Here is a 12,485-nt window from a genome sequence, read left to right as displayed (position 1 = left end):
TAGAGAAGTCAACCACTCACTGAAATGATGCACTGCACAACGGCCGGTGAAGACGACCAAGACCAGGGGTCGAGCACATACATAATAATTAATCCGTGGTGTGATTTAGCGCAGAGAAATGCAACCCCTGTTCACCTCACTGAGATGAATCAGGAAGCAGTCCTCCCTCCTCCGGCTGCAGACTGTGGAGGAAACGGGAGGAGCACAGGTTCATGCTGCACTAATGGATGTTTACACAATTCGCTATCAGCCAGCAGAACCCAGAAATCACATGCTCCCTGCACGTTGCCGCTCAACAGCCTTAACTTTAAGGTAGAGATTTTTTATTTGCAGAGAGATATTGTTTTTTAGGAAGGGTTGTGGTTTGGATTCAATGTCGATTGTCCATTGTTATCCTCTACTGGCTCTTTTTCGCTCCCTCTCGGTTCTCCTCCACACTCGGCCCTCCCCCTCCTAAACTCTCCCCTGTTCTCTCCTCCTTCCCCTGCTCTTGCCAGTAACGGCCTTAACCGTTTGGCTTCCTGTCAAAGCAGGGGCCTTTTGTGGCTCTGTCGCAAATCTGCCAGGAAAAACAGAAACCATCTGTTCAGGCCTGGGCCTGAGAGGGGATGAGGGCGTAATACACAAGTTTAGCCCTCAGCCCGCGCACACAGGACCACCGAGCCGAGTGGACGAGCCCACACTCCCACTCGGCCTCGACCTGCACTCCCACTCATTCAACCGCAGACTACAGTTTCAAGGGGAACCTTATTCAGTCTATATCCTACAAACGGGAACATGGTACAGGAAGATGGTTTATGACACACGTACAAGTACAAAACCTATTGACTCGCTCTTAATAAATTAAATCTCATTTTATTCAAATGATGAGGTTAAAATGCATTTTAACCTCTCATAGTTTCATACCTACATAGATACATTGTAAAAGTGTACGTGCCAGCAAAGGACTTTCAGCTATTACTCTGAACAGTTCAGTTTATTTTTGAAGTAATTTATGTTTAATTACAGTGTGTAGAAGGAAAGCACAAATCAATTTACAAATGAAGATGAACTTGTTTCTTAAGGATGGTTGAGTGTCAGGAAAACATAATCTTGAACCCTTCGACAATTTCTCTCTTACACACACACACGCGCACACAAACATACACATGTATGGAGACGACCATTTTAAGTGGCAATAACTGGAATTGAAGCCCTGAGTGTCGTGATAGGAGGGTAAGCCCTTTCCTTGTCGGATAATCCACTGGCCAGAAAGCTCCTGCAGATGGAAGCAGTCTAAAAGGCCTTATAATACTGAGCTTATGTTGTCACTAACTCGTGTAGTGGGGAGCGGAAGCACACTCTGTACCGCTCTGCAGTGATTTAGAGCACTGGGGGGAAATGATGGTGCGGATCGAGATTTCTATTTCAGGTTTTTCCATGAATATTTAGTGGATACGTCAAACTGTTTTAATGCAGGTTCTTGGAACGTTTTCCGTTTGACTGTCATCTTCATTTCATGAAGAAGTGGCAACTTTCCTCTGAAGCCTTTAAACGTAAATAAGAACTTGCTGGCTAAACACGTAATCAGGGAGAATAAACTCACGGTAATGGAAGTGAAAGTGTTGCTGTGGCCATATGGCAGCATGACAAAGGGACTTTGGACGAAAAAAAGTACACAGTCCGTGTGAGAGATCGTATATAAGCGACTTCACGGGAACCACATTTGACGTGCAGGCAGGCTCAGAGAAGTAATCTGTCAATCTCCCGTTGACATTAATTTACAGCGCAAAACCTCTCAACCACATGCCGTGTTCATGTTCAACTGCACTTCAACGACAGACATAACTCCACTACACACTCCAGAACACGTTTAGTTTTTACCGGCAGTAACTTTTCAACTAGTTTTTGTTTTCCTCTTTCGGCTGCACTGGCTCCTCAGTGCACCTGTTAATTCCCATTCAAAAGCTCAGGCTAATGTTTTCATTAGCCTCTGCCCAATGTAATGGTACTTGACACAGTGTAAGTGATGGAGAGGCAGGGTGACCTTTGCCTGTGTCTGCCAAGCTATTGTTGTGGCCGTGTGGTTGTCAGCCCGCAGCGAGGAGGCCGAGAGGCACTGCTGAGAACAGTCATTAAGCACAAGGCAAAGCCAGCGCTCGGCACCACTCGACACTTTTGATCTGCACATTTCAATTAGATTTCACATCAGGACGCCTGCCTTCCCTCAGTTAGCACCTGCGCCCTGCCTGCCCATGTGGCCGGCCAGGCTGAAGCGGGAGGCGCTCAGGAAGCGGCTCGAAAGTTCTGTTACAAGCTCAAACACATGGCAACATAATACATGTTTTTTTGGGGTGATATAATCATCTAATATCATTAGCTGCTCTGTTCTAGCCATAAATCAATATTACAGTATAACTTACTTTAAATGTTCCAAAGCTAGATGGTTAATCTTTCCTTCTTCATCCAACAGTGTTTTGTATTTTAAAGGATTTCTACTGATTTGTCTCTGCTGAGCTTCTACATGTGGAATTGTTCCCAGTACTCCAGATGTGCTCATCTGCACCAGTCTGTAGATCTAAAAAGCTCCAACACAAGCTGTGAGGCTTGGGACAGTTTTACTCTGGAGCACTGGCTCTGCCAGAACACAGCGCAGCACCTTAATTTACCCTGAAATTTGAGAGAGTTTCATTGCGCTCAGGCACTCTCAGTTAATGTTCCAAACACTGCTTTGCCTGATAAGACGGAGTCCTACAGCCACGGGTAGATATGAAATTCCCCTAAGAACCACATGAAGAGAGATCTTATTAACCAAGCCTGCAGAGTCAAGCTGTTTCTGCCAATCAAAGTGATTGAGAGAGACTTTACTTGTCCCTTAATGTCAGATACTCAAATGTTATGAAGGAGCACACACTGGCCAATTGTTTTCTCGCAGCAAACAAAAAGAAACCAACTAGCCTGTATTTCATGAGATACAAAGTTAAACTGCAGTTACCTTTATGTTTCGGTTAATACCAGCATATTGCACTTATTGTCTGAAGAGTTGAGTGAGAAGCTTTTCATAGCCACCTACAACTGTCTACGATTTCATCATATGTTTTGTAACTTTTTGATAGAAGATGTAAAATTGTGGTTGAAAAGCTGTTAATCCATTTTAGAGAGCAATGCACTTACTAATTTATGTCAAGTTTCTCAGCTGAAGCAAAGAAGAAAAACAATCGATAGCTATTAAACCCCGGGAGCTTTGTAGAACTGCAGTTTAACAGACCTCAGACAGTAGACTGGTGCCCTCTGGGCTGTAAAGATTACAGGTGACTTACTGCTCGCTCAACAATCGCAGCTTCATGAATTTGTTATAGGGCCAACACAGAACCGCTAACAAGTGAGGGTCCTTGGTGAGGGAGAAAAGGGCAAAGCCCCACAGGAAACTCCATAATTGTGACTGACTCCTGTCGCCAATTTTCAAGGCTTGTTTGTGTATTATGAGTGTGGCCGGAAAGCGGCGGTTAATATGCACCCGCTGTATCAGCAAAGTGCTTTCTGATCCATGATTGCATGTGTTAATGTTTCAGTTGGGTATTGATTTCCTGGCGGCCTTTTGTACACTGGATTTATCCGCCTCGCTCTCTGGCAAGCGCGCCCCTTCGAATGTTTGATTAAAGTTCAATTGACTCTTCCAGTGAAGGAGCGCGGAGCCATTTCACTCCCTATTTGTAGCGCCAAAGCTCTGCCTGACATGTTCTTTTGTTCCCATTCAAGCTCCTGCCACCCAGGCAGCCACCAATGCACTGATCCTAATATCCCTGCATTCAGTGAGCCTCCTCGCCTAATCCTGGGACAGACAGGGCCACAGCATAAACATGCCCGGCCAGCGACAAATCCTGGCATGGATTTGCCCACTCGATGGCCTTTCACTGTGAAATACTGCATTGACTGCTAATGTGTATTTTCCACATATTTTACTCAACCTAACTGCAGATATTTCACAGTGACTATTTCCAGTTTTTCAACCAGTCTAAATGTATCTCTTTATTCGTTTTAATTCAGACGCCTCTTTGCAGTCAAAATAATGCTTCTCCCTTATTCTTCCTCCTGTTTGTATTGTGATAGATTTGTCCCTTCTAACTGAATTTCTTTTGTGTCATTTCAGGGAGAGCTTATTACCTTCTACTACTATTGGAAGAAGACCCCCGAGGCAGCCAGTTGTCGAGCCCACCGCCGCCACCGCCGCCAGCCCGTCTTCCGTCGCATCAAGACGCGAACCGCTTCAACTCCCGTCAACACTCCGTCACGCCCCCCCTCCAGCGAGTTCTGTACGTATATATGACCTTTTAATGGAAGCCAGTGAGCAAAGGTGGAGAGATGACCTGATATATTCTGGTGTTGGAGGGATTTATGTGAAATGTTTTTTTCTTTCTTTTCCAGTGGACCTCAGCTCAGCGAGTGAAGATGACTTTGACAGTGAAGACAGCGAACAGGAGTTGAAGGGCTACGCCTGCCGCCACTGTTTCACTACCAGTAAGTAATGTTCCACATTTACAGTTACTCATACTGGTCATAGGGACTTGCTTTGCTATTCCTGTCATGATGAGGATCAGTGCAGATCTGTACACACTCTGTCTGACAGATGGCCATCAAAAGACGTCAGGACTAATTTGATCAAATCAGACATGAGCCCACAGCGTGTTCACGCTCTCCACCTCATTATCCCTACCACTCTATCCACACAGCTGCCTCCCAGTACCAGACTCCCATCTGATCACACTTAAGTTACTGCCATCTCAACAAGGGTGTCTAATAACTTTTGCTATACATTGTTTACCCATATAGACCTTATGGAATGTAAATACAGTATTTAGTGAAGGACAAAGTCCTACATTGTCATTGATTTATGAAAACTAATATCCATCTCATTCAATGTTAAGCTACTACAAAGTTACTAAATTATATTTTCTATATTTGACAATATTATTGTAGTACTGAGATCATTTCTGTGTGTTGGGTGTACTTCTTACTGCCTGTGAGAATGTGTTATTTCACAACTGTAAATGGCTTTCCTCAGCCTCCAAGGACTGGCACCACGGGGGTCGGGAGAACATCTTGCTGTGCACAGACTGCCGCATTCACTTCAAGAAGTACGGTGAGCTGCCCCCCATCGAGAAGCCCGTGGACCCGCCGCCATTTATGTTCAAACCTGTCAAAGAGGAAGAGGATGGACTCAGCGGGAAGCATAGCATGAGGACCCGACGGAACAGAGGCTCGGTGAGCACACTCTCATTTATCTCTCTCTATTTTCACCTTCAGGAATCATAGCCTCAAAGTTATCCCTTGATAGATCACAAAGCAAAAAGCTTATCATCTCTAGACTAGTAGTGCAGGAAGAGATTTGACAGAAATGTTCCTTTTTTTTTAATATTTGGAAAAAGTTGGATTTTGTGTATCACCAATTTTAGTTCATAATAGTAATGATTCATGTTAACTGTTTGTTTTTTTCAGATGTCGACGCTACGCAGTGGTCGTAAGAAGCAGACAGCCAGTCCTGATGGCAGAACCTCGCCTACCAACGAGGACTTGCGATCCAGCGGACGTACATCTCCCAGCGCAGCAAGTACTGACAGCACAGACAGCAAGACGGACTCCATGAAGAAGCCCAGCAAGGTAAACGCAGCATGAGTTGCTCAAAACTTATTTTTGTTCCTATGCACATATCTCTGTGGAATGTACGTTAATGGCTGCTGCCTTTTGGCTCCACAGAAGATTAAGGAGGAGGCTCCTTCACCGATGAAGAGTGCCAAACGGCCGCGCGAGAAGGGAGCTTCAGACACAGAGGAGCCTGAGAGGGCCAGCGTCAAAAAGTCCAAGACACAAGTGAGTCTTTGGTCTTTGTTTTTCTGTTCGTATGTGTTTCAATGGAATGCAGTTGTGTTATGATACTCATCCCTCTCTCCACTCTTTCCCCCAGGAGCTGAGTCGACCAGACTCGCCCTCAGAATGCGAGGGGGAAGGGGAGGGTGAGGGTGAGAGCTCTGATGGGCGCAGCATCAACGAGGAGCTCAGTAGCGATCCTAAAGACATTGACCAGGACAACCGGAGCTCCTCCCCAAGCATCCCCAGCCCCCGTGACAACGAGAGCGACTCGGACTCGTCTGCCCAGCAGCAGCAGCTCCTACAGAGCCAGCACCCTCCAGTCATCCAGTGTCAGCCAGGCACCTCATCCGCCTCCTTGGCACCGCCTCCGCCTACTACCATAGCCCCCTCACTTCCTCCACAGGTCTCCCCCACAGCAGCCTCCACACCTCTACCTCCCCAGCCTCTGCCCCTGGCAAGCCCTCTGTCTCTTATCCAGTCAGGAGCATCTCTCCACCCTCAAAGAATACCCTCCCCACATTCACCTTTGACTCAGGCTCCGCCTCCTGGCCCCCTAGTCCCACCTCAATCGTTACCCAGCTCGCATCATGGGCCGATGCCTCCCTCGCCACATCCACTGCAGCCTGGCCCGTCACACATGTCTCACCCTCTGCCTCACCCTCTCTCCATGCCCCCTCAGGGCTTCCCAATGGGTCAGTCTCAGGTCCCACCCTTGCCAATGTGTGTCCAGTCACAGCAAAGGCCACACACTCCTCCTTCCCAACCCCAGTCATTGGCTCAGTGTGGCCAGCCTCCCAGAGAGCAGCCCCTTCCGCCAGCCCCGATGTCCATGCCTCACATCAAACCCCCGCCAACCACACCTATCCCTCAGATACCCAACCCACAGTCCCACAAACATCCACCCCACGCGTCAGCACCTCCATTCCCTCAGATGCCTTCAAACCTACCGCCACCTCCTGCCCTCAAGCCCCTCAGCTCTTTATCCACACACCATCCTCCTTTAGCACACCCACCTCCCCTGCAGCTCATGCCTCAGGGGCAGCAGCTTCAGCCTCCCCCAGCGCAGCCTCCAGTTCTCACTCAGGCCCAGAGCCTCCCCCCATCAGCCAGCCACCAACCTCCCCCAGCTCCTCCGCTGCCACCCTCAGCAGCAGCCTCACACTCCAATGGGCCACCGCAGCCACCGTTCTCGTCTCATCCTTTCAATACAGTTCTACCTCCAACCGGCCCTCCCCCCTCCTCATCAAACTCTATGCCTGGCATTCAGCCTCCATCTTCCTCTGCTCCACCCTCCTCCATCTCCATGCCACTGCCTGCCTCTGTCACTTGTGCCGGCCCGGGCCCAGTGCTTCCACCTGTACAAATCAAAGAGGAGCCTCTGGACGAGATGGAAGAGCCAGACAGCCCTCCACCCCCCCAGAGAAGCCCCTCCCCAGAGCCTACCGTTGTCAATACGCCCAGCCATGCCAGCCAGTCAGCACGGTATGTTTGCAAACACCAATTTCTATCCAAACACTTTCCGTCAAAGGGGAAAACATACACCTGCACAACTGTGTTTTATCAGTTGTCTGTTGAGCTGCTTACTGTCTTGTCTTGGGCCGCTGATTAGCTTTCACACACATCCAGCAACAAAGAGTCTTTGCCTTCAGATTTGAAGGCTTCAATGTTGGCAACAAATCAAATGCCCTCAGCAAAACAGCCATCCAAGGCCACAATTAGCCCTGAGCTCTGAGGGTCTCATAGTGAGGAATTATTGGGGATGGAGAGCAGGGAGATTAATTACAGTGAGATGTGAGTGAACTGAGGCATCTGAATATGAGTATATGTAGTTGCCTTGTGCTTAAGTGGCTCTCAGACTGCCAATGAATACCAATGAGGGTTTTAATACATGTTCAACATTGCAGCAAAAGTGATTGGCAAGGGAGTTTGTTTCTTTGTAAATAATGGACCAGCGTAAGCTCATAAAATAAGCAGTTTTTTCTTCTGATGGGACATTATCCTGCCATTTAACTGGCTGCATCAAACATGAATGTCTCTAGCCTAATTTGTTTTGTTTGTAACAAGAATGAATTCATGAACGAGAACAATCTTCTATTTTAATATTGAATATGTAAATATTTCATGTTTTATCTCTACCATGACCACAGGTTCTACAAGCACCTGGACCGGGGTTACAACTCGTGTGCTCGGACAGATTACTACTTCACTCCACTGGCTTCATCTAAACTGGCCAAGAAGCGAGAAGAAGCTCTGGAGAAAGCCAAGAGGGAAGCAGAGCAGAAACTAAGGGAAGAGAAGGACCGAGAGAGGGAAAGGGAACGAGAGCGGGAACGAGAGCGGGAAAGGGAAAAGGAAGCAGAACGAGCTGCGGTGAGTGCTTTTGTTTGTTTCCCTTGTCTGCCAGTGGTTCATTTTTTTTTTGCTTTTAAATCTCACGTACATTTGGCGTTCCTCTCTTTACAGAAAGCCTCCAGTTCCTCTCATGAGAGCAGGATGTGTGAATCTCAGATGATTGCCCACCCCCACATGCGTTCTCCCTATGACGGCCCGCCCACTACTATCGCAGCCGTGCCTCCGTACATCGGCCCCGACACCCCTGCCCTGCGCACCCTCAGCGAGTACGCCCGACCTCACGTCATGTCGCCCACCAATCGAAACCACCCGTTCTTTGTGTCCCTCAACCCTTCAGACCCTCTGCTGGCCTATCAAATGCATGGCTTGTACAATGCAGACCCGGCCATGCGGGAGCGCGAGCTACGAGAACGGGAGATGCGTGAGAGGGAGATTCGGGAGAGGGAGCTAAGGGAAAGGATGAAACCTGGTTTTGAGGTTAAGCCTCCAGAGATGGACTCACTTCACCCTTCCACAAACCCCATGGAGCACTTTGCCCGGCATGGAGCCATCTCGTTGCCCCCCATGGCCGGCCATCACCCTTTCGCCTCTTTCCATCCGGGCCTGAACCCATTAGAGCGCGAGCGGCTGGCCCTTGCTGCCGGGCCCCAGCTGCGGCCAGAAATGAGCTACCCAGAGAGATTGGCTGCAGAGAGACTCCATGCGGAGAGGATGGCCACAATGGCCAACGATCCCATCGCCCGTCTGCAGATGTTCAATGTTACGCCACACCACCACCAGCACTCGCATATTCACTCCCATCTACACCTCCACCAGCAAGATCCTCTTCATCAAGGTAAAGAAAAGTCCTGGAGGCATACATGCACATACAATTGTACCACTTACTTACCTAATACTATATGTTTTAGTATCCTGGCTGTAATTTGAAATCAAGTTGCCTGTATGTACATACTTACATACTTACATACGATATATGATACTTCTCTCAGAGCAGGGAAGAGTTAATGGAAGGGACTTTAAATTAATGATCATTCTTATTCCACCTTTTCTAGATTACTATATTTATCATATCATCTGAAACTCCACCTCATATTTCATTGTCTCTGTAGTAATGCACGACATTGACATATGAGATTGGCTTAAAGCATAGTATATCCTCATTAAATGTCTGATAGAGCAAGCAGATGCTTTGCTTTGGATAAATATAGTAAGGTCATCCCTTCACTCTTTTGGTCAACCTTGAGAGGAGCAACATTATATTAAGCTGTGTATCCCTATTGCCTGTAGCAAGCACGGTCTGTGAGGTACTGTTGTGAAATGAGTGTACCCTGAACCTAAGAAACTGACTTCCCGAAGGTGGTGAATGTCTTGTGTGTCCTCCAGGCTCAGGGGGCCATCCCCTGGCAATAGACGCCATGGCAGCAGGACCTCACCTGGCTCGGTTTCCTTACCCACACGGCGCCATCCCCAACGCTCTCCTCGGCCAGCCGCATGAACACGAGATGCTGCGCCACCCGGTTTTCGGTAGGCTCTCTGCCCATATCATCTCTCATTAACGCCAATATAGCATCCAATCTATCAATCGGAGTTCTGCCAGATCGTCTGATCGAATCATTTGCTCGGGCCCCCTCCAGGTACTCCATACCCACGAGAACTACAAGGAGGGATGCCACAGCCCATGTCTGCAGCCCACCAGCTTCAGGCCATGCATGCCCAGTCTGCTGAGCTTCAGAGGCTGGCCATGGAGCAGCAGTGGCTCCACGGACACCATCACATGCACGGAGGACCACTGCCTGGTCAGGAGGACTACTACAGGTCAGATAAACAACACAAATCAGACTAAATAACTTTTAGAGTGAATGAGTGTCTGAGCCTTCGAATTGGCCAGATATTAATACGTTGTTCGTGTTTCAGCCGGCTGAAGAAGGAGAGTGACAAGCAGCTGTAACCAGCCAAGGGAGGCAGCGACTGACAGATGCAGGACACAGGAAGTTGTTACAGAGGTTGAAGAACAGAAAATGCCAAGTGGATCGTCTGAGAATTCTTCTGATGTTTGTTTTTTTGTTCCTCTCAAGGACTTTTTTTAATTATTGTTTTTCAAGACATTGACTTTCTTTGGTATTTAGCCAGTAGTGACAACGTCCTCAAGACTCCTGCATGACAAGCTTCCCTGACATTTTTTTGTAGGTGCTAGAACAAGACACTGTGCTTATCAAGAAAAAAAGACTAGACCGGTCAGGCCGTTTATGGAAAAATAACAAGTGCTATCTTAAACTCGACATTTATTTTAATACATTGTTGGAGGTTTTTCATAATTTTAAGAAAAAGCTACAGCATGGCGTTTTTGAGTCTGTAAATAGTATATATAAACATATAATTATTATTATAATTATTATTATTACTAGGTGTGGACTCCAAACCAAGTCGTTTCAATCTCCGATATAATTGTTTTGAAGCATTATCCCTTGTTTCAGAGGGGAGCACCATGGCATTATATGAGCAGTTTCTGAGAGAGTCGTGGTTCAGTTGTAACGTTCCTCTGCCGTCACTGTGTTAGATTTAGTCCCACATACATACAGTATGTAAACCATAAACCTGTCACATCCATCCATCACACACCTCTGACACGCAGCAGGTTATCCGAATGTGTAAACTCAACGTGTTGAGTTAATGATTTGAAACACTTGAAGAGGAGACACGGTAGTCGCTGAGGTTTCTGTGGCCTGCACAGCGAAGCCATGGATTGAAAATAAAACTCAAGTTTGCACTGAGAGAGTTTTCTTGAGCTCGACTCAATCGGTTTTATCCTTTCACTTAAAATCTATGTTCAAGTCGACGCATTGGAGCGACACATCATTATTATTTTTTTCTTTTTACAGAGAATGATTTTAATTATGATTTTTAAAACACGTGGACGCCAGAAACATATTTGGCTGAACTGAAGAAATTTTAAATTTCAAGTTTAAAAAACAAAATGAATAACCCGGACCTGGATTTTAACTCAGTTCACGATATCAGGAGGCTAACAGGACTTCAGGATTGTTTTAAAGGTGTGAATGGTTGTGACTCGGTGCTAGTTGTGTTGTGGTTGTCCCCGTTTCTTCACCTGGTGCAGTCACCAAAATGTCTGCAGCGGGACTCGTGTGCGACAGAGTCGTCCTCCAGCTAGGCTGTAATAATGTTCACTGTGACACTAGAGGCGGGCCTGCCGACACGGGACCACCGGGAGACGGAGGGTCAGCGATGTGCGAGCGTCTGTGTGTTTTCCTCACAATGTTTTTGTATGCCTTGGTTCTTTGGGGATACACACACACTCCTGGGCCTCAGGAGCCGTGTATTTGTGTGCGTGCGTGTGTGTGTGTGTGTGCGCCACTGTCTGTTACAATTTATGTTGACCTGTCATGCCAGTGCACATGAGTCCATGTTTTTGTTTTTGTCTATTGTTTTGCTCTCGCCATTATGAGTTCTACTTTTGTTCCATGCACTAAGACTGTTTTACCGTCATGGACATTTAGACAACTATGGCTTTTTTTAAACTTTCTTTTAACCAAATGAAGAAACTGTACTTGCATTTAAAAGTGACCACATCTTCCATTGGAGCACTATAATTTACATTTCAACACTTGCAAACAACATTAAACTCATGCCCTTTTTAAATATCCCAAAAAAAAGTCTTCGACAAGAACCCGTCATTTTGTCTTGCCATCTCCCACCTCCTGTCTCTCTTCTGACGACGTACTCCTCATCTTCATCTTTGCCTCGTTTTCCTGACGATTCCCTTGCCTTTTACTCCCTCTTTTTGTGTCTCCAAAACCTTTGATGTTAAGTGTTGTCAATGGTTTAGCTTCTTGTTTCAAAGCGGCAATAGCAGAATGTAAATTCTGACTGCTAAGATTTATATATATACTGGTATCTTGAAGCTTATTGTATATATGAGTAGTCGCCATGGGATGACACAATGTAAACAAAAAGTAGAAATAATAAGAAAAATTGTGAGTCCTGTGTTCTCTCCATTTGAGTATTTTGTAATTTTTTTGAAAAATTTGTGGAATTAAAATAAACGACTAAGTTACACCACAAGAAACGACTTGGGTTTTTTATGCCTTCTGAAGCATGGTATTTATTTATTTATTTGTCAATGCGTGTGTTTGTAGAGCAGACGGCTAAATCCCATCAGCCGTGAGACACAATAATCCTGTTTCAAGGGTAAACAATTGTAATTACTCTGCTCGTTCGCTGAATGGCAAAGAAAGAAACAAAACACCCTCAATTCCCCTCCGTTTCTT

General features: G+C 46.5%; 1 protein-coding gene across 8 annotated transcripts in view; it reads left to right on the top strand.

The window, feature by feature from the left end:
- Positions 1–12,283, top strand: part of rerea (arginine-glutamic acid dipeptide (RE) repeats a) — a 119,951-nt gene extending 107,668 nt beyond the window's left edge. For 5 of the 8 annotated variants that reach the window (XM_068596981.1, XM_068596978.1, XM_068596979.1 and 2 more), the window contains 11 exons: positions 4,130–4,292; positions 4,405–4,497; positions 5,042–5,241; positions 5,476–5,637; positions 5,734–5,847; positions 5,942–7,329; positions 7,995–8,217; positions 8,311–9,034; positions 9,556–9,723; positions 9,834–10,014; positions 10,114–12,283. In XM_068596981.1, coding sequence (XP_068453082.1) covers positions 4,130–4,292; positions 4,405–4,497; positions 5,042–5,241; positions 5,476–5,637; positions 5,734–5,847; positions 5,942–7,329; positions 7,995–8,217; positions 8,311–9,034; positions 9,556–9,723; positions 9,834–10,014; positions 10,114–10,147 — 3,450 coding nt within the window. In that variant the 3' untranslated portion in view covers positions 10,148–12,283. The remainder of the gene's footprint in view (positions 1–4,129; positions 4,293–4,404; positions 4,498–5,041; positions 5,242–5,475; positions 5,638–5,733; positions 5,848–5,941; positions 7,330–7,994; positions 8,218–8,310; positions 9,035–9,555; positions 9,724–9,833; positions 10,015–10,113) is intronic. The other 3 variants (XM_068596983.1, XM_068596985.1, XM_068596982.1) reach the window with 2 other exon arrangements.
- Positions 12,284–12,485: the final 202 nt, after the last annotated feature.

The sequence above is a fragment of the Clinocottus analis genome, unplaced genomic scaffold, assembly GCF_023055335.1.
Source record: "Clinocottus analis isolate CAN_PGR_092001 unplaced genomic scaffold, fCliAna1.0.p SCAF_4, whole genome shotgun sequence".
In the NCBI taxonomy this organism is placed as follows: domain Eukaryota; kingdom Metazoa; phylum Chordata; class Actinopteri; order Perciformes; family Cottidae; genus Clinocottus; species Clinocottus analis.
Note: the sequence above shows the minus strand (reverse complement) of the source record. Positions and strands in the feature narration are given on the sequence as shown.